At 35.4% G+C, this 23,186-nt stretch overlaps 1 protein-coding gene across 1 annotated transcript; it reads right to left on the reverse strand.

The window, feature by feature from the left end:
- Nucleotides 1-2,758: 2,758 nt before the first annotated feature.
- LOC130625760 (uncharacterized) lies at nucleotides 2,759-11,751 on the reverse strand. Its single transcript, XM_057440861.1, has 6 exons — nucleotides 11,360-11,751; nucleotides 5,416-7,984; nucleotides 4,874-5,131; nucleotides 4,425-4,450; nucleotides 3,731-4,212; nucleotides 2,759-3,121 (listed from the first exon to the last, which is right to left on the reverse strand). Exons 1-6 carry the CDS (start codon nucleotides 11,478-11,480, stop codon nucleotides 3,095-3,097), a joined length of 3,483 nt encoding a protein of 1,160 aa, XP_057296844.1. The 5' UTR covers nucleotides 11,481-11,751; the 3' UTR covers nucleotides 2,759-3,094.
- Between the last annotated feature and the right edge of the window lie 11,435 nt (nucleotides 11,752-23,186).

The raw sequence follows: 23,186 nt of genomic DNA on the forward strand, positions 1-23,186 counted from the left end.
TTGTTCACTTGATGTGAGTTATTAAGTGAACTCATTGTCAGTTGTTAACTAGCACTTCATGTTCGATGTCAGTTATCACTTCGAGTTATTATGTTGCACTTTGTTTACTTGATGCCAGTTATTAAGTGAACTCATTGTTAGTTGTTAGCTAGCACTTTATGTTTGATGTACGTTATCACTTCGAGTTTGTTGCACTTTGTTCACTTGATGTGAGTTATTAAGTGAACTCATTGTCAGTTGTTAACTAGCACTTCATGTTCGATGTAAGTTATCATTTCAAGTTATTATGTTGCACTTTGTTCACTTGATGTGAGTTATTAAGCGAACTCATTGTTAGTTGTTAATTAGCACTTTATGTTTGATGTGAGTTATCATTTCGAGTTATTATGTTGCACTTTGTTCACTCGATGTGAGTTATTAAGTGAACTCATTGTTAGTTGTTAATTAGCACTTTATGTTTGATGTGCGTTATCACTTCGAGTTATTATGTTGCACTTTGTTTACTTGATGCGAGTTATTAAGTGAACTCATTGTCAGTTGTTAACTAGCACTTCATGTTTGATGTGCGTTATCATTTCGAGTTATTATGTTGCACTTTGTTCACTTGATGCGAGGTATTAAGCGAACTCATTGTTAGTTGTTAACTAGCACTTTATGTTTGATGTGCGTTATCACTTCGAGTTATTATGTTGCACTTTGTTCACTTGATGCGAGGTATTAAGCGAACTCATTGTTAGTTGTTAACTAGCACTTTATGTTTGATGTGCGTTATTACTTCGACGCGTATCACATCAAATTTCCAACAATGTAGGTGTGTATTAGACGATCAAGGCTTTGTTTTGTTTTTTCTAAAGCATATGACAAAAAATAGTAGTTTTAAACATTTTAATATATATAAATTTGTCATAAACAACTTTATCATTTAAATAAAAATTTCGTCATACATATTTTATCAAGCACAAACCATTGTCCAGTGAAGTTTAAATCATTAAAAATAGAACTCCAAATTTGTTGCACACATTTGCAATTTACATTTTGCATAATACTTGTGTGTTTGTTTTTTTCAACACTTTTTTTCGTTTAATCCTTTTTAATTTTGAAAAAAACAAGAGATCTATCTGTTGGGGACTTGTGGCTTAATAAAAATGACAGGCAGCCAGCTACAACATTGGGAATAATATTTGAAAGATTGTTCGTTTTTCAGGTCTTTCTCAAAATAGGCAAACATCCCCAATTGGCGAGTCTACTTTGGCAGAGGTGTAGGTAGAGTAAACACAGCTCAAATGCGCTAGCTGCTCCACCACCCGAAAAGATATTCAGTTATTCGCCCGGTAAAATATTGTTCTATATAGCGGTGCGTCCCTTAATCAAACACTTAACACATAGACTAGTTCATATTGAAGGCTAGCTTTATTTGCAACAAATTAGGCGGTTTGATGATAAATTCGTGCTGTGGTCTCTCGAACTTTTTTCAACGCAAGCCCAAGCTCTCTTCTGCCACAGAAGTACACTGGACAACAATTCTAGATTAGATATTTGGCTACCGACTTCTTCTATTCGCGAAAGTTGATGCCTTGAATTTCTAAATATCTAGCCAACACTGGACCACCCTATTATTGCCGTGAAAATTGAAAGGATTTCAGCTCGGTGTGACTTATTAAAAAAGCGTGTACACTCTTTCCTGTTCGTACAATCTCTATATATAGTGTCGGTATTATGTCTTATCAAAAGGGTTGCGCGTAGCTTCATTTCGGAATTCCCGCATAACCCGATTTTACCACTTTTGTTGTGGTCTGTAGTGAACTAATCACGAACCGTGATTATTATAATTAGCCAATCAAGACGTTTTTTCGAACTTAGACATGCAGATGAGTGTTGCGTTGAGGTCTTATTTATTGCTATCCTAAGTAGCCAAGTTAGCTGTAACAAGATTTTTAAATAATCTTACTTATGCTAAATGCATTTAGGCAGCTACATCTTTTACTGATATACAAACTTTCACAAAATTCGGAAGTTTATTGATTTAATGAGGCAAGAGTCTCGATTAACCTTTCCACAATTAAATTTTTAACGACAGGCTTTAGGATTTGTTTTGTTTAAGCAAACATTGAATTTTTCAAATTTCAAGAAAACTTATTACGCAAAATTAAATTGCTGACTGTTGTTTGAGCTGGTCGACAGGCTGTTTTCTGTGCTTTTACAAACCAGAAGATGCAAGATAGTCATTATTTTGTATAACGGTTATAGATAAAGCGCACTGATGTAACCACTCCACACAGTGAGGTGCGACATGATTCGCTTGTACTAAGCGCTCTCAGTGTCATGATTAATTTTTGAACATTCACGGAAACTTGCTTCTTAAATTCAAAAATGCTGGCCAAATAATTTTTAATATATCGAGGTCATTTTTTGAAAAACATCTTACACCCGAAATGCTGTCCCACTGTGAACGTTTCATTGGATGTGTGACATGCTGTATACCTGTTCTGAAGGTACACAGCATGCCACACATCCACCTGGATGTGTGGCATGGTTTACCCGCACTTAAGCACTCAACGCTCAACGCTGGGTCACAGTGTTACTTTTCGCTAACCCATCGCTTTGGCGTCGGGTTCTCTAATTAGTTTATGTCATATTGTTCCAAGATTTGCCGCCACAAAGTCATAGCATTCTGGACAGGTGAAAAGATTTGGGCCAATAACTTAGTTACCTTATTTTTATTTCAAACTCATTTTTAAAATAAATCGACGAATATTAACGTTACATATAAATATAATGACTAGAAATGAAATATAATAAATATATGCATAGTATAATAATTATTTGTTTATTTTAAGATCTTGTCATCCTTTCACACTGCAATCTACTTTTCCGTTCTTGAGACAAAATAATCTCGATGCTTTTCTGGAATAAGCTACCATGTATCGGTGTCCGAAGTGGTTTTGTCATTCGCCTTCCTGACAGGTAGGTGTGTTCATATACTTTGAAAAATAGCAATGAGAATTTCTTTAGCAAATCTTTCGGAGTTATTGAGCCCAGCTCTGTATAAAGATTTCCATGTATCAGTGTCACAAAGGTGATTTCGCCAATCACTTTAAGAACTTAAGGACTTTTGCTTCACCTAAAGAAACAGTGTTGACAATTAGCAATATAGAAGAAAAAATTATGTGAGGCTACTAATTCTTCAGTGATAGAGCAAATTTCGTTGTTCCTTACTTTATGAAACTCTTTTGTTAACTCCTGGTTAACTCGAACATATTTTCCAATCCCTTACATTTTAGAATTAATGAATAACGATTTTTAAACAATGCATAGTGCGCAAGTTTTAAAGTACTCTTCCGTAAAAACGATTACAGTTATTTTTTAAAAAGGAAGCGTTTTTTTGGTTGAAGTCTTATAGTTCTTAGGAAATTGACACTTTAAAAAAAGGGTAAAATACAAAAAGGGTACAGTCGCTAAATAAAAACTCATGATACCAGTGTTGACTTCCAGTTTAAAGCAAATTATTCTGAATTTTCCTTACGGAACTTTTGTTGATGATCAACCATCAAAAAAGTTAGAGTAAAACCAGCTGTCGTCCTATACGTGGATAGCGGTCCAAAACATACGTCTCATATTATTCCTGCGCCTGGCAACGATGTTTAAACATTGCTAGGTCCTGCCAAACATTATCAAATATTTGCTTGTACGTATAAAGTTTTTAAGTTTTAAAAAATTGCCTATGACTTACATTGTAATTTTCAATCATTTTTCTAATCTTGCTCCGATTGTGTTGATTGTGCTTAAATCCAGCAACATCATATGCATTTCTGCTATTTTCATCTTTGATACTCGTTGAAATAAGCCAACATCGTAGCAACACATCAACACACTCGACATGACCATACATTGCAGCATAATGTAACGCCGTTCTATACCTACCATCTTGTGCGTTAATCCATTCCTTATTGTGTTGACAAAGCGCATATAAGGCATTACTGTTACCTGCCATAGCAGCCATATGGTAACTGTTTAAACCGAATTTGTCCGTAGCCAAGCTGTTACTTCCATTTATGATGAGAAGATGAACCATCGGCGGGTTGTTATTGTAGATAGCAGATAGCATTAATGGTGTGTTACCGTCTTTATCTCTCATATATACAACTTGCGGATACAATGCAACCAAGGTTTCCATTTCGACTACTCTATTATCTTGAATCAGTTCCTCGATATCTAAAAAGAACTGTTTTTTGAGAACTTCTATAACACATAACTTTTAGAAAACAATTTAAATCAGTAAGAACACTCGCAGATTTTTGTTTTTAACTGGAACATTTCTTGTAATGTATGTTAAAACACTATTATTTTTGACGTAACTACGAAACGCGTAAATAGCAACTGTGATGGTGATGGTGATACGAAAATGCATCTAGAAAATCACTCACATGAATAAATACTCGACGTCTTCATGCTAAAACAAAAAAGGATGCAATGAAAAACTCTTTTCCATAACCTGTTTATATGTTATGCTGTCGGCAAGGAATTGTAAAGTTATCAATGTTTCGACCTGCCATAAGGTTTTACACAGATTATTAGAGTATTTTATTCTTTTTTTTATTAAAATATTTCAATTAACTGACAATCATCACCAGAGGAAATTAAATGTTTACAAACGAGGTTATGTATGCAATTTACAAGTTCAAAGTAAGATAAGACCACTCTATTATATTTTTGTGAATTGATACATTTACTTTTAACTTCTAATTGCATATATAACCTCGAATATAAACATTCACTCTGATGATGATTGTCAGTCAATCGAAACATTTTTATAATTAAATAAAAAATGAAACATGTCATTTTTTAAAATAAGTTGCCAAGTGAAGCTACATACTGAATATAATCAATTTCACAATCAGAAGAGTCCACGTTGCTAACAGCGGTGACAGAGAATTTGTACTTGCTGTCATGGATTAAGGATTTGAAAATGCAGTAACATTGACGTGTTCTTCCTACTTCTATCCAGACACCACCATCATCACTCCATTTTCGAACAATGTACACGAAACCTTCAGATTTCCAAGTAAGTAAACATTCTCTCTGCCCCGTACCGACGCATCTCAGATCTGTAACTGGAGATGTATTTTCAAGCCTATTAAAGAATAATTTTTGTCAATTATAGAAGTGGAAATTACTATTCAATAAATGAGTGAAAAAGTATAAAATAAAGTCAGATTCATTAGCTTTCGCTAACACTTAGAAAGCATAATAATATTAATAAATAACCAGTTATCCCTAATGATAAATAAAAGTAATAATTAAAAAAAAATATACAAAAATTTTCGTAAAATATCTGTGCATACTGGCTAATGACCATTCATTGACCGTTTGTAAGTCGACTTACGCATAATAAATAATATAAAAAAAATTACTCACATTTTAAAAGCAGTAGCATCGTGTTCATCACTGCCCGTGTCCTCAAAAATAACATTGCGTTGCTTTAGAGTTTTCATACATTCCTTGTATTTCTTACTGGCTACATTGATTCTAAAGTCGCGGTTGTCTTTAGTCAAACATATGGTTTCATCTTTATGTGAAAACGTAACACAATAATTCATTTGCAGAAGGCCTTTTTGTGCGACTTGGCTCAAGAATATGCCCATTGAACGATGTTTTTGCCATTTTTTCTGTACCCAAATTGGTAAACTTCGTTCAATAGCCGTTGGAGCTTCTTCATAAGATATTCCAATTAAAATTAGATCACAATGGCTTCTGTTCATGCATTCAAGCGTTAAATGTTTCAGTCTACAAGCAGATGGTTCGATACAAACTACAACTTGATCAGCTTCATCCCCACGGGAGCCGGTATAATCTGTCAGCCTTAACATGCAACGTTTTTGCAAAGGAGAGATTACAACATTCTCGTCTGCATCTTTTAATTGCCATCCTGAATATTCAATGTAGTCGATAAAATTAATGTCCATCAACTTGAGGGCGTTCTTCATAACAAAATAATGAAGAGGCGTGTTGCAAATAACTAATTTGCTCATGTTTTCCTTGAAGAAAGATTCACCAATGATGATCGATAATTTTGTTATCATTTCGTGGAAATGTGATGGTGAATGGACAGAGAATGTAAGGCATGTTGGCATATTTCCAATTATATTGTGTCCAACGGAAATTGTTTCGGGGTATGCATATTGCGTGACAGTTTTTGTACTTTTATCAACGGGCATTGATGATACGCTTGCTGAAACTACATCTATATCTTTTGGGATATGAAAATTAAATCTATTGATGTTGCTTGAACTCTTTTTAAGCACATTTTTATGCAAGTTGGTCATACCAGACATTGTATCTGAACCAACAAAATCTAATCTTGCAGGCACAATAACTTCTCTTCTTCCTTTAGTAGCATTTAAAGGAGATTTTGAAGCATTAACAGAATAATCATCATAGTCATTCACTGCAATTTTTGGTTGATAAAACACAGTCTTTTCTTCTCCTATCATTTTTTCAACGGCATTTGTCAGTTGAAATATCCTCTGCGTAGTTCTCATGCATCTTGTAAGTTCAAATATTTCCATACCAGTTGCTTTAAATTGATAATTACCGTGAGGCTTCTCGGTCCTTTTCGAAACATATGTTCGATTCTTACTTAATGAATGCGGCAGTATGGTAATACAGGCCTCCTCCAATTTAGCCATTTTGAGTACACTATTTAGTTTCCTTGCTTCAAAGAGATTAAGCTGCTCTGCATCATATTCATCCACAAAGACATGTATAACCGTTCCAGGATAGTTATGAAGTAATTCCAAGATGAGTTGCGCCAGAGATGGTATCGCTGTCAATTTCAGGTGTTCCGACAAGTCTTTTACGTTAAAAACATAGATCACTGATAATTCATTTTTTGGAAGTGTCTCCACAAACTTTCTCACATCATGAACCATCAAACTATTGGCGTCCCAATACACATAGAAAATGCTTGTTTTCTTTTCAGCAGATTCGTTGAGGTGTTCCATTTGATATAAAGCGATCAAAGATTTCCCACTACCAAACCCTCCCAATATGATCTTCTTTCTTTTATCACTATGCAGCACTTTGAGTTGCTCAACGTTAAGCATAAGTGAGCGTACTTGTTCAGCTGGTTGTGCTTTGAATGCAGGAACGTAGCGTCGAATGGATTTCCTTGTAGCCATAAAACCAAATATGTTTCCCAATACTTTCAGAAATGTCACCTTCTCAGCGTTCCACTTATTTCCATTGTAATTAAGATTTTCTAAAATCATTTTAAACCGTTTGATTAAGCTATTCACATTCCGCAATACTTCTCCATCCAATAGATGACATTTATTACACATTAAAAGTGAAGTAGACTTTTCCAAATTTGGCGCTGCGATAACGTTCACAAAAGCCGTGTTTTCATCTTTAATTATCTTTTTATTAATAAAAATTAAGGATTTGATGTCGTTTTCCCCACGCTCAATCTCGCTGATAACGTCGTCATATTTAGTAGCATCAGTGTATCTAACATTGAAGAAAACAAGTGGCGTCGGGTAAACGATTAATATTCTTTTCTCGTGATTTTCGAGCTTGCCAATGGACTGTCTTAAATTTTCATCACAGTTTAAGAACATCAAGTGTTCCTTAGTATTGTAACCAGTCAAGATTCCAACCTTTTCCAGAAACGCTTTCTTGAATAAATATGCCAGCTCTGATATTTTGCATCCTCTTCTATATGGGGGAAACTGTATCGTTTCTCTTATATGACTCATGCTCCCTAGACCAAAGTATGTAATTATGTATTTCCAGCAAAGCTGATGCCATTCCTCAAGTGACCGGCTCATAATATGATTTCCGCCATTAACAATATACTTCACCATACATTCTATTTCTTTGAGCTGTTTCAATGTTTCCATAAAATCTATCATGCTGTCATATCCGTGTGTTAAAACTGTTACTTCTCCGCCGCTATCATTTGATGAGGTATGCAAATGAGGAACGTCTAAAATGAAGTACACTGTGATTAAAGTATGCTTCTGAAACACTGCTCTAATTAATCTTGCCAGAGAGATTATTAGTCTCGTTTTCTTTCCTGGAACTAAAATTAGTCGAATTACCCAAACTGAGCCAACCCACCTTTTTCGAAACGAATGGCTTGATAATACTATCAAAATAATTCACACCCTAGTATTTTCTTAGGTGTTTGTCCATAACACACAATCTTTTACATATTATTTTAATCAAGTTGACTAAACCTTTGGTAAGGACGAATCATTGATTATGATATGAAAAGTTTTTAAAATTAACGTTTTTTGTCATTTTATTGTAGGTCTAAGTTGGGTTTTTTACTGCACTTGAGGCTAGTTCGTCAATGATTAACACTAGCCAGGTGACTTGACATCGCACGCTGGATACAAAAAGGGTGCAATTTTGTCTACATATTAAGTTGCTAAAATGTGTATAAGTCAAGCACTTAGCGTACATATCTAAAAGATTGATAAAAAGATCTATTTAGCCACACTGCTAATATATTCTTGATTGGTCGCACCTAATTTGTGAAAACCAAAAGACCAATAACTTGAGTAGAATTACAGTTATCGACTTGCCTGCCATTTTTTCTACGCCAATTAAAAAAAGAAAAATCAGAAAAAAAATTGGTGTTAGCTTAAGTTTCATAACTTAAGCATTCTAAAGGCGGTGATAAGACTTGCGAAAGAACATAATAGATTTTGACGAAATAACAAGTAAATAGGTACAATTAACCTAAAGTTAACTTTAATTAAAATGTGCAAATGTGTGTATGCTAAGAATATTTTAGTCCAAATAAGCTTTAATTACCTTTTTAGATCATCCACAAAACGATATGAATAAAGTTAATGCCCTACATTATAAACAAACAAAACTCAATTCATTGGAGGAACTTTGTGTGTCCATGGGGATGTCAATAACACAGTAAATAATGCAGACAGCATCAGAAAAGAATATAGTAGTAGGAAACGACATAATGAAACACGCAACGAATAAAAAAATACCGGAGTAAAATTTCTAAAGTATACGATTTCTAAGCACATTCGAAACGAAACCTGTCTTATCTTCCAAAAGGAGCTGTTGGTAAACCATTCATTGTCGAACTTAACAAACTGTTTAATAAATTTTCAAAATCACTTAATTGGGTTGCCTGTTAACAAGAGTGATGATCCTCCCATCCCTCTTGTTCCAGAAGACATCAAAGAAATGTCTAATATCATCTTTATTTTGGACAGTAGCTATTTTTTTTATTCTCCAAGATAGCGTTTTTGTTTTGAACAATTTCTTCATGTTGTGATTGTATTCTGGCCTTGTTTATTGATACTTGAAAGTGTTTCAAATCTTCCAAACTACCGGAGTTCAATCCTTAACAATATTAATATCATATCCAAGAAATGTAAGTCATCAGAAATGAAAAAAAGATTTATAACAAAGAATTAAATTATAAGAGAAGAGAGACATTGATGCATTGCTTGATGACGCCAAGAATTATAAAAAACCTAAAAACTCAAATAAGCAAACGAACACTGAAGAATTAGCTAGAACGTTTGTTTAAGTAATGCTAGATGGAACAATAAATTCTGCTATCCATTTTTTAATAAGGACGAAAATTAAGGACTGTTCCAATTGTCAGACGATGTCATAATAAAATCTGAAACTAAAACACCCCGACGCTAGTTCTGTTAATGATATCGTCATATCTCACGGTTCAAACCGCCATTAACATTGTTTTGAAAGGCATAAGGGCAGAGCTTATCAGAAAATGTGGTTTGAAAAAAGAGCTGCCATGGCCCAATATCTGGAGAAAAATAACAAATAATGCAACAATGGAATGCAGCTACGCACACATACTTTAGAAAATCCAGAAATCATAAAAACACTATTTAACTGTCAGCTAATCTCTATAGACAAATATCATGGTGTACAACCAATTAGCGTAGCCTTCGCAGAATCATCACCAGTTGTTAAGCGAACTCGATTCCAGTTCTCAATTAGCACTTTATGTTCGAGTTATTAAGTCGCACTACGAGTTATTGTTTTGCAATTTATTTGCTTGAGGCGAGTTATTAAAATAACTCGATGCAGTTTCAACTAGTACTTTGTGTCCGATGCGCGTTGTTGTGTCGCACTTCGAGTTATTATGTTGCACTTTGTTTACTCGATGCGAGTTATTAAGCGAACTCATTGTCAGTTGTTAAATAGCATTTTATGTTCGATACGAGTTATTAAGTCGAACTTTATGTGAATTAATGTGTAAAATTCAACGTGTGTTTCTTTTGAATTGTTGAGTTTTGTTTGTAGATAACACTACTTTCCTTGTTAACACTGCATTTCAATAATGTCACATATGGGCCGCGGTACAGTTTTTAGCGAAAAACTACTTGGTTTCTTTATATGATTTATACATGGCTAAAAAAAGTGATATACAAAAGAATAAAAATACAAATTTACAATAAAAAAAACTTTCAGAAGATAAAGAAAGTTCAACAAAAAAGATGCAAATTTCAACACCGCAACATCCAAAGTGGCTGTTGTAACTCTAGCCGATCGTGTTATCTTCCTTCGTCAACATGTGAGACAGCGAAAATTAGTCTTTCATAAAAATCAAAGTTAGTTATTGGTTAATCGCGAGAAAGATCACAAAAAAGTTGGGAAAATAATATATAGCATTTGTTATTTGTAGCTTCAAGATTTCGTGCGCGGTTAACACGACCCACGCGTGAATAAGATCAAAATTATAATTGCTGGACATTTCCGAAACAATCATTAACGAAAAAGTCATCATTAAACTGTTATTTTATCTTATTACTAATATTCACATACGATCAAAGAAGTTACTTGCTGTTATTGCTATGCATGGGCGGCGCTCTTGGGCGTAGAAAATTGTTGGCGGAAATAAACAGGCGTGTAATTTTGGATATAAGTAATCACATATGAGAGTTTAAAGATGAGCATATACGGAAAATATATCAGAATCTGAAGATGAAAAACTATATTGATGATTGAAGTTTTACGCGATCAAATGCAAACAAAGTTTCCTTTTTAAAATTCCACTCCATTGCACTTTGAATGTTGCTTCGTTGACCTATATGGAGCCATTGACTGCGCAGCGGATAAGAAAATAGGAACAACGCTAACCCCTGTTTTTTTTGCTGCAATATAAAAAATAATCCCGATCAAATGGGAGGAAGATCCGGGCGTTAAGATAAAATCGCTATGTACATAAGAGTTCTTGTTGACTAATGTACTAAAATTGCAGAGATTTAACCAAAATCAGAGCATTTTAAAAAATAATGATAAAGTAGGAAAGTCAGCCTAACAAAAAAATGAACGAGAATAGAATAGTCACCTTCAACTTGTACACAGATATTAAAAGTTGGATCGTGAATTGTTGATATCTCCAACTTATTAATAAATGTATCACCAGCTTTGATTTGAATCAACGTTTTCTCTCCATTGACAATTTCCATGTATTCAGTACCACTGCTTAGCTCCTTGATTTCTTTTTCTGTATGCTTTTTAATCTTTATATTTGACAAACATTTTGGAAGCGTGACAATAATATTTTGATCACAATCTGTATGAACACGGTAGCTAGATTAAGAAATAATCAGAAATGAGAAAAAAAATAAGATTTGGTGCAATAACATTGCCAGGGAATCGGTTTATAAAGTAAAGGATAGTAAAGGCGCATTGAAAAAATTGAAGCATTTTACCCTGTGTACTGTGTTTTTTTCCATAGATCTGCTAAACGACTTAAAATAAACAATTAGGGAAAATACTGTCCCCTGTGTGTCTATCATCCATAGATCTGCCACACGACTCAACATAAACAATTAAGTGAAATACTGTCCCCTGTGTGTCTATAATCCATAGATCTGCTACACGACTCAACATAAACAATTAAGTGAAATACTGTCCCCTGTGTGTCTATCATCCATAGATCTGCTACACGACTCAACATAAACGATTAAGTGAAATACTGTCCCCTGTGTGTCTATCATCCATAGATCTGCTACACGACTCAACATAAACAATTAAGTGAAATACTGTCCCTTGTGTGTCTATCATCCATAGATCTGCCACACGACTCAACATAAACAATTAAGTGAAATACTGTCCCCTGTGTGTCTATCATCCATAGATCTGCTACACGACTCAACATAAACTATTAAGTGAAATACTGTCTGTCAATACTGTCCACTGTGTGTCTATCATCCATAGATCTGCCACACGACTCAACATAAACAATTAAGTAAAATACTGTCCCCTGTGTGGCTATAATCCATAGATGTGCCACACGACTCAACATAAACAATTAAGTGAAATACTGTCAACTGTGTGTCTATCATCCATAGATCTGCTGAACGACTCAACATAAACAATTAAGTGAAATACTGTCCCCTGTGTGTCTATCATCCATAGATCTGCCACACGACTTAACATAAACAATTAAGTGAAATACTGTCCCCTGTGTGTCTATCATCCATAGATGTGCCACACGACTCAACATAAACAATTAAGTGAAATACTGTCCCCTGTGTGTCTATCATCCATAGATGTGCCACACGACTCAACATAAACAATTAAGTGAAATACTGTCCCCTGTGTGTCTATCATCCATAGATCTGCTACACGACTCAACATAAACTATTAAGTGAAATACTGTCTGTCAATACTGTCCACTGTGTGTCTATCATCCATAGATCTGCCACACGACTCAACATAAACAATTAAGTAAAATACTGTCCCCTGTGTGGCTATAATCCATAGATGTGCCACACGACTCAACATAAACAATTAAGTGAAATACTGTCAACTGTGTGTCTATCATCCATAGATCTGCTGAACGACTCAACATAAACAATTAAGTGAAATACTGTCCCCTGTGTGTCTATCATCCATAAATCTGCCACACGACTTAACATAAACAATTAAGTGAAATACTGTCCCCTGTGTGTCTATCATCCATAGATGTGCCACACGACTCAACATAAACAATTAAGTGAAATACTGTCCCCTGTGTGTCTATCATCCATAGATGTGCCACACGACTCAACATAAACAATTAAGTGAAATACTGTCCCCTGTGTGTCTATCATCCATAGATCTGCCACACGACTCAACATAAACGATTAAGTGAAATACTGTCCCCTGTGTGTCTATTACTACAAAACATATGCCTACATTCTGAATTACAAGCATACCGTACTCTCTCTATTTAACGCCCAATCTCTATTTAACGCCCCTCTCCAATAACCGCCCACCCTGAAACGTCGAAAACCGTATTAAAAGCCCCCTCTCTATTTAACGGCCCTTTCCAATTAACGCCCACCCTAAAATCTCGAAAATTAAATAAAACGCCCAGGGCGTCAAATAGAGAGAATACGGTACGCCATATATCATATGTGCTGTTATTTGCCATAAGCATATTTTCAGTTCAAAACAGATTATGCACAATGTTTACAGTGTGATGTGTTTTACTACTCTAAATTTCTTCAGTGAGGGGATATGGATAAGGGGGGAGAGGGTATATAGCGTAATCAAAAAGTACTGAAAGATGTAAGTCTAATATACCTGTGTTCATCGTCATGCGAGGGTTTGTTTTCATTTAAGTCGCTCGCAACTTCTTTAGTCATTGCCAGATTCACTGACGTCCTAAGCACTTCATATTCCAGTTCATTCAATCTAAGCCCATGAGTTTTTAAAACTTCCTCGTTGTTTTTAACACCATTTTGAAGTTTGTTTATTTCATCATCATTGACGTGAATATTCTCTCTATTTTTTCTGATATCATCTTTATTTTGGGCAGTATTTTCTTTATTCTCAAAGATAGCGTCTTTGTTTTGAACAATTTCTTCATCTTGTGATTCTATTCTGGCCTTGTTTATTGATACTTGAAAGTGTTCCAAATCATCCAAACTACCCGACTTCAAATCTGTAACAATATTAATATCATATCCAAGACTTTGAAGACATTTTTCTATGTGGGTCCACCTGGATAGAAATTCAGAATATGCGATATTTGGATTATGTATTATCCCATTTCTTTCATCTCTTATTCCCTCGATATTTTCACGCACATTTTGGGGTAACTTTGCACAGTTCAGAAGAAAATAACTCAACAGAGATACATCAAATGATTTGGAATCTGTTTTTCTGTTTTTTGGTAGAATAAGCGGTCGTTGATGTGACAGAAGATAATTTAATTTGCCTCCGTTATCCAACTTGACCATGACTTTATACAATTGCCCCTCATCGTTTGGAAAATTACCATACTTAGGATGGTGAAACAAATATCGCAAATATTTTTCACCTTCGTTCAAAAATGTGATCAAACGAACTTTATATTCACTGTCAGCAAGAAGAGTTTGGTGAGATGCAGCCATTTTTAATTTTGTCTTCCGGCACTCATTTTCGAGATTTCGTGTATATCAGTCTTGACCTGTCTGCTTTAACAATGTGCTCATCGAGTTTCAAATGCTATTTCCTACACAAAACTCTGGTAACATTTTCATGTTATGTTAATCGTTTACGTGTTCTTATAGTTAGATATGTTTTCTTACCATTATGACCACAAATGTGTTTACTGTGTGGGTAGAAATAATTACTACGGTATGTTGCTACATTGTATCATGTCTAATTAAGGGAGCTGGGGAAATTTTATCGAGAACATCTGGAAATTCCCTTAAAGTGGTAAATTCACAACCTCATTTCCATTCCTCTTCCACCTGTTTATGTTGGTACAGAAAGGCTCTGAAAGTCTTATCACCGGAGGATGGTATAAAATGACAGTGGTCTATTTGATTAGACCTAACCTTTATTATAGATGTTGCTTGCTGAAATTTTGTGACTTTTTCTAAATTGTGAAATTTCGGGAAACTATTTATACATTCCAGGTAGCATTTTTGAATCGAACTGTAAAATGTTGTTGTTTATTTACATATTTATCGTTGGCACAGAAAATATCTCGAACGTGATTGGCTGTTTAAAGATCTGTGTGGCAAAAGATAAAAAAATATTTACCACGCTTTGCTTTAGTAAAACGAATGAGCATAATCTGTCAAGCAATTTTTATTGTTATATCGTCGATGAAGGAACATAAGGTCAAACATTTCTATTACATTAACACGCTTAGTACAAACGAGAAAATATGTCTCTATTGCTCAACAACAAATTAATTACTTTGACATTACGTCATGACGTTGATAAATTAGATTGACGCCAATGTTTTTTAAATAAATTACTGAAGCTATTGCATTGAAGTTTTAAGTTTGAGGCCAAATAACTTAAAACAAGATGTTGGTTATTTTTTACCGCATGGATAACTGGGAACTACCCGGTATCAAGTTGGGTAAGTTTTCTAAACCTGGGTTTCTAAATCCGTTTCGGAATGGACGGGTTGATAAGTCAACCAAAAAAAATTAAATCCCAATATCTCTGCAACCGAAATTACATGATCCTATACATTATCTTGATCAGCGTTTTAAGTTCTATACAAAGAAGGCAACGGATGTACAAATTTCTAAAAAAATAATTTAAGTACTTTGGCGGGTCTTTGCTGACGTCAGCAAAATTTTATAACCCTTATATCTCCTTAAACGTTAATCAAAGAGCGCATGACCGTATACATTTTCTTAATCAGCATTTCAAGGTCTACATATAACAGGCAACGTGTAGAAAAATTTCAACATAAAATGTGTTTGTATATGCACTGCCGACGACAGCAAAACTCCTAAAACAATCTATATTTTTCCATTGTGCATTGCGTGTTGCCTTGTGGTTATGGAGTTCGTGATTCGGTCCACAGCGCGGGCATCTTTAACAAGTATCTTCATTACAGCTAGGTCAACCCATGCCATGTGAGGGACATTGGGTAGGCAATGCTGGTGTATACTTGATGTATACATTTAGAACATAGGACCCACGTTGATAACAGTGTTTCAAACACTGAAGTGACTATGTTCTGTATAAGTATTCGGAATAATAATAATAATAATAAGTGGATTTTTCCACGGAAGTAGTTGATGCCACTAACTGGAACGTTGCCTTGGTGAGCATAAAGAAAGACATGAATGGAAACAACTTGCATAGATCAATGCAGGATAACAAATATGCTGCCCATGTAGAAATCAATTCTTGTCTTGACCCTGTCTTTTCAGACACAGGCCCCAATTTGTTTGTTCTCGTGTTTCCGCGCGCAATTCGATGAGCAATTAATACCAATAAAATGATCATATGGCTGTAACATTCACACAATACCAGTTGGTATAACGGTAGATAGGATCGATCATACGTGACTATTTTTTGCTGGCTAGCGACCATATACAGAACAGCATAGTATCATTGGGTTCCCGCCGTATTGACGTGTGTTATGAGCTGAAACGTCATTCAACCATTGATAGCATTTTATGGCGCTTGAGAACACTATGTAAGACTATACAAGACTTTATAAGACAATACAGAGAATATAAGAATATATTCTAAAAAATATTTAAGACAAAAATTAAAAGTGTGTTGAGAATATGCCTATCTTGAGATGTTGCTTGTATTCTATATGAAATATAAGCAAAAATAATATAAGCGAAAAACAAAGCTTTATTTGAAGTGTTTTGTGTCAGTTAAATTAGCCTGCTTAAACCACAGAACTTTAGGGGAGATCTTTACACCAGTTTGCGTTCTTAGATGTTTGGATGGAAACTATGTTAAGAATATGCTAATTATATAATCAGGATGATATTTGCCTTAACCCTATTCGGTCCGGGGTTTTTCGAACATACTATGACCCCCCCTCAATAACTTTTCATAGGATTGCTCAAATTGAATCAAACTTGGCACACTTATAGTACGTCATAAAAGGAACAAAATGGTGGCAATAAATTTTTGCTTGCGTCAGCACATTTTCTGTGACGTCATCAGAAGCTTGAACATTGTTAAAAATGCCACTATCTGCTTAAAATATAATTACTTTTGTTCTAGAGCGAATTTTTACATTCTGTTTGAAGTTTCTGAAAGCTAAATAAATTTTGTTTAACATATCTTCCGGTTTTTACATGGATCGGATAAAAAATTGCCAAAAATTGCCCGAGAATCCGGTTTTTTTTATTTTCGGGTAAAATCCGACAAAATCGGGAAATCGGATTAGTCACGTGTCAAAATTATTCAAAATGATTCTTCTTGATAAAACAAAGTTGTGTTGCAAGTTTCAAGTTCTAAGGATAATCCTAACAGGAGTTATTATATTTTCCCCATTATAAGGATTTCATAGAGATTTTAGGGGTAGTTTCGAGTAATGGCCAATATCAAAGCTTCTGAAAGGAATGGGACCTACAAATTTAGCGTGCAGGTGTCTAATAGATAAATGTTGAAACTCAGTAAGTATCATAGCCATATAAGAAAGCAATCAGGAGTTATTAAAACAAAACTGTCAGGGGGGCGGAATCCGCCCCCCCCCCGGACCGAATAGGGTTAAACCGAAGAATATTCGTTATGAAAACGAAGAAACAATGTTCTTTAAGAAAAGCATGTAATACAAAATGAAAACAAATGAAATCAAAGAAAAGGCGACACTTCCACTAAAACACCTTTCTAACTTGCTTAGCTAATCAAAAAAGGATGCTTGCATCAACAAAATTTAGCTGGTGCTCATATAAAACTCCTAGAATGACGTCAGGAAATTGAGCAGGGTTTTGAACTCTCAATACTCGTTGTAAAAAAACTTTTTTATGAACTATCACCAAAGCAAAGCAAGCAGAAGTAAAGCACTTGGCAAAAACATCTTCAAGTTGGATTTTCTGACCGAGAGGAGGAAATGAACAAAATCCTCTTCATAGTCGGCTCCAAATCTAACAACATCTATACGTATAAATTTTTCATTACACCGGAAACAGGGGAAATAAATACGACATCATATTTCACTTTCACCAACAGCAGAAAAGCAACACTTTTTTTCTTATCAAATAATGCAAATCCAATAAAACTTCTGCTAACGTAAGAAATACATAATGTTTCATCCCCTCAATAGTATTTGACATTTTTTGGCATAAATTATCATAAATTACCAAAATAGCTGACACCAGTAAAAAATTCACAAAAGTACTAGATGGTTATGAAGGATATAGCTTCTGGTATTCCGTCTTTATTCGACAAAGATCTTGATGGTGATTTCCTTAAAACCAACATTATTGTTCGTATATAACTTATCAATCAGGGCGAGCTCCAGCTTGTCAATCAACCCCTTCAGAAGGAGATATAAAGGGGTTTCAAAATTCCGGGAAAGTGTACTTCCTCAGGTTGCTTCTCTAGTCGGGAATATGATTAGAACCTTGGTTTTCCTTGTCATCAACTGAGGGCAGACAATTCGTAATCAATGTATTTATCGGTTTCGTACACACCATTGCAATCTTCTTCAGTAAAAAGCTTTCCACCAAACAGCTCCCTTAGCTCACGGTCGATGACTACTGTGAAAACCTTTGGTTATTCCAACTCTGCAGATGCCGTCGTCAAGAAAAACACAGGATGACTTTTCTATTTGTTTCCTTGTTGTTGACGTGTGCCTGAATATATCTTGAATCTTATATAACTGTTTGTGAACCCAATGCAGATCACTTTTTTGTTCGAATTGGTCCCTACCTTCTTGAATGTGAAATCATTGTTGCGGAACAGGTTTAACTATTTAGGTCTAATGCTGATCTGCTTTAAGGCGATCTTCAAACACTGAAGGAAGATGGAAGATATCTCGAGCATCTTAGAAATAAGGAATTTGCTAGCACGAAATAGTGTTTAGTATCGCAAAAGGTGTGTTAAGGATTTTCTTTATCAGTGAGATACCAAATTTTACAAATAAGTTTCTAATTGGAAGGAACATCTTCAGCTCGATTTAAATGCGATGATAAATGATTCTGCGTAGCATGTGAAAGGTATTTCTCAAACAGGGTCGTAGACTGCGCTAGCATATACAGCAACGCCCGCAAAAGAGGTACCTGCCTCATATTAAAAGTATGAGGGACACCGACCATTCCATCACATATAGCATGTCTCGCAGCATAGGTTCCCACACACGACACAAGGCAGGTAGAGTAGCACAAATATGACAAAGCTGTATTAATCACTATAGGAGTTGGCATAATCTTCGTTTATCTCTGCTTATCGCCTTTTCCATCTTCGTAAGCGTCTCTTTAATCGCTGTGCCCTGAGTTTGGTTGTACAGTAATGAGCTTTACGTACTGCAATCTCGTGCGAACGCAAGAATGATGTTAATTTGACTTTGAAGTCTTTGGCTTCACTTTCATATAAAACTGACCGAAACCAACACGAAGAGAACGATTGCATCAAACATCGGCAAGAGTGTAATGTGGTATGTAACTATGCATCACTCTGGATAGTAACGAAGTTTAGAGTATCACCTACCACAAATCCCCGCTGTATACAGAAACCTGTGATTTCCCAAGTTTGAGCTAGAGAATAACCTTACTCGGCACGGTGTCAACCCCAAATGGTACAATAGCAGCCCTTCAGGTCAAAGCTAGTGAACATATAGGTACAGACGAGGAAAATGCGATAGCCGAAGCATATGGTAACACTTTTTGTAACTCTCTGGGAAAGATATTTCAGCTTACTAGAGACTATCCGTTCTACGAACTAGGGATAAATGATTGACTAAAGGATGGAACGGTTGCTTTAGATTCTACAGGTGCCACGCCTATTGAATCTATGTATAAGATCCCAACATCTCTCTTGAGTTTAACAAAGTAAGTCACGAAGACCTTGCAAGTGCCATGATGTCAAGATATAAAGTACTGCATAGCATTGTGATGTCTATTAAAAAAGAAAACACTTATAAACTACAAATAGATACTATTGCAATGAATTATAAAATGAATTCTTTTGCTGTTCATAGATCCTACAAAGCGAAAGCATAGAGCGGTGTTCACAAGTAGTTCCAGGACCGTAAGATTAAAAATTGCTATAATCGTGAAGGATGAGGTTAGCAAACCTTTATTCGCACGCAGTTCTCTTGAAGAATCACTTTGAGCAAATAGTATTGTGAAACTCTTATTCCAGGGTCACGATTGGGAACCCATGAGAGAGAATTATTCCTTTTTTGTCGATTATCATGTACAACAACAGCTTTTAATAAAGCGAGAAACCTCTACAGCAACTCAGCGAAGGAGAAACCTCTACAGCAACTCAGCGATCGAGAAACCTCTACAGCAACTCAGCGGTAGTGCCACGGTAGATTCTTAATTAGGGCGCTAGCCTCGCAAAGTAAATGGTAGGAATTGTAAGGTACTTACATAAAGTTATCCTTTCAAGACCCACAAGCTACAGGAAAACTAAGCTTCTCGAAAGTAAGTATGGGCGAAATTTTTACAGCATTATTGCGCTGTGTCCCACGATACGAAGGAATGTCACATATATTCTGATAAGCCCAAAAGATTGCGATAATTTTACCTCTACCTTCGTCAATGCCGCAGCTGAATCTATATGACTTAATTTTATGATTACACCTGTGAGCAGTTAGTAAGCGTTCTTAATAAATCGCCATGGCTATACACGGGGTCCATCCTCCAAGAGCGCGTGTCGTTTTCGTCTAATATGTGCTGGATGCCCTTGATATCTTTCTTTCTTGGTTTTCTTTTCTAGTGAGAACATATGCTTATTATGGTCTATGGGGCTGTTTATTATCATGCATGTCTTCAGCATCATAGTAGTTATTTTGCGCTTCTTGATCTGTGTCGTTGTTCAGTGTCGTCCCAAAGCGAAGTTTTTCCTTTGATCTGTTGTAATAACGTGTAACAGTATCTCGCACATTCTGAAGTTGATCATCAAAAGCGTCACGGGTGGTTAATACTGACGCAGATACACTTTATTATAGTCTAGTCATTGCATTCCTCAACCAACTCAAACTTATTTGTCATAAGTAGGATCCAACTAGAAAAGTCTAGCCCTGTGTGTGGAATTTTCCTTCTTTCTACTTGAGGTGTGCGAAGCCTTTTGCGCATTTTGCTGTAAAAAAGTTACGTGACTTTCTTACGCATGTATGATATTTTTTGCTGATGTCAATTTTGATTATTGATTATTGATGTCATCCCTAGAAAAAGTGGTTTGTTGCATCATCTGCGATTCCACTTCTGTCATGAAATAAAACAGTGGTCAAAAGTTGTTGCAGCTGCTGCGACTTTAATGACAATAAAACATCAAAACCATTCTCCTCCACACAGCTTTTTCAGGTTTAAGCCTATATCTCAAAGAGCTCTGGGCTCGAGAATGCATGAAAACCAAAAAAATGGCACAAAACTTGAGAAACATGCTGAGAAGACGACTCCGGAAACCTCTTTAGACCTCCTTCCTGCTAAAAGCATCTTGTCGTTTTGAAGGTCTTAAATCAAGCAAGATACGCAGTGACAACTGTGCAACTACTGAAGAAGACAACGTTATATTAGTTGTAGTAAATACAGAGGACTGTTTTGGTCAAAGTGATTACGTCATGATCTGATTTCTGAAAACAATCCTATGTTTCTATCAACCTTTTTTTAGATTTCTTTTTTCATTTCGCGGGAAAATTTTTTTGCGAATTAGGTGTTTATAATTTCATCTTATAAGGATAAATTTTGCCCATTTTCCTTGACTTTAACGCACACTTGAAGAAACTCGCCACGAAAACTTTCTCACATTCTTCTTTCTCACATTATTCTCACAAAATTTTATTTATTAATTTAACTTATTAAGCTGCTTTTCGCGCGCGTTTGAAACGATTTAAAAGCCACGATTAAAAAAGTTACAAAATATCAAACCAACCTTGTTCCCAGGTTCTTCTGAAAGAAAAAAGCCTTTGGGGCAAAGTTAAGCTCGCGCATGTTTGATATCAAAAAATAAGTTCTGGAACTTCCTGCCAGCCGAACTGACTTAGACGGGATCAATAAGAAATCTTTTTAAACATTATGTTCACATGAAAAGCGGGTCTGCTCATCAAATGGTCTCTCACTTGACCGGAATCCTACTTATAATCCAATATGTAGAGACATGAAGTTCGCCGCCACAAGTAATCAGATAAGCAAATTCTATATTAAATTCATAATGGTGGCGCGTGGTCTCGTGGTTATGGCGTTCGCTTCGGAATCACAATGTCTGCGGTTCGGTCCACAGCACGTGCATGTTTAGCAAATGTCTTTACCACAGCTGCGGGTCAACCCATGCCATGTGAGGGAAATTGGGTAGGTATTGCCAGTGTATACTTAATGAATACATTCCATACAGGACCCACATTGATAACAGTGTTTCCAACACTGTATAAATATTCGGATTAATAATAATAATAATAATAATAATTTTATCAGTAAATGTTGAGGCACAATGAGGCCTGGCTATTTTTGGGCCAGTCTTTTCAATATTATTATTTGAAATGATACGAATATATTGTTTAAAAAACATTGTTTATCGGATAAAAGAGAAGAAATGTTCTCGAAGCGTCATATTTTCTACGGAAAAGTTTCAATTATGCCGAAAAAAAAACACGCCGCAGAATTTTCCATAGAAATACGTTTTTCATCAAGATTAGTACTGCTATTATTAGTGCATATAGAAGAATAAGTTATTCAACCCGTTGTTCAGTTTTTCCCTTTATAGATAATGTATACATTCAGAACACAGGACCCACATTAATAACAGTGTTTCCAACACTGAATAATATTCGGAATAATAATAATAATTACGATCTTAGGTTATTTGATTAAATCCAAACCATTGCAACACACTTCTTTCCAAATTCTGAAACCTTTAGGCGTGCTTTGGAGTGGATCGCTGATGCGCTGTTTGGGCGTGCTAGAGAACGCGACGCGCGCTGAAGTAGTCAATTTACAGCCTACCTGCTATAGAGTATTGACCATTTGAAGTTTTTGTTTATGTTTCATATTTCATAGAGAGAAAAAACTCCCTTTGTTCCAACAATTCTGTAGAATATCACTATTGCGATTTAAAAGTTTTTTCAAACTCGCCAGTCAGTCTGTTTACACAAAACACGCATGCGTAAAATCATCACGTGATAACATTACAACAAAAGCGCATGCGTAAACTATCACGTTAGGGTATATATATGTATATGAACCCTGGGGTAATTGAATCGAGGTCTGTAACCATAGATTGAATAGTGATTTTTTACTAAAAATCAAAACACA

The sequence above is a fragment of the Hydractinia symbiolongicarpus genome, chromosome 14 (genome assembly GCF_029227915.1).
Source record: "Hydractinia symbiolongicarpus strain clone_291-10 chromosome 14, HSymV2.1, whole genome shotgun sequence".
Taxonomy (NCBI): Eukaryota; Metazoa; Cnidaria; class Hydrozoa; order Anthoathecata; family Hydractiniidae; genus Hydractinia; species Hydractinia symbiolongicarpus.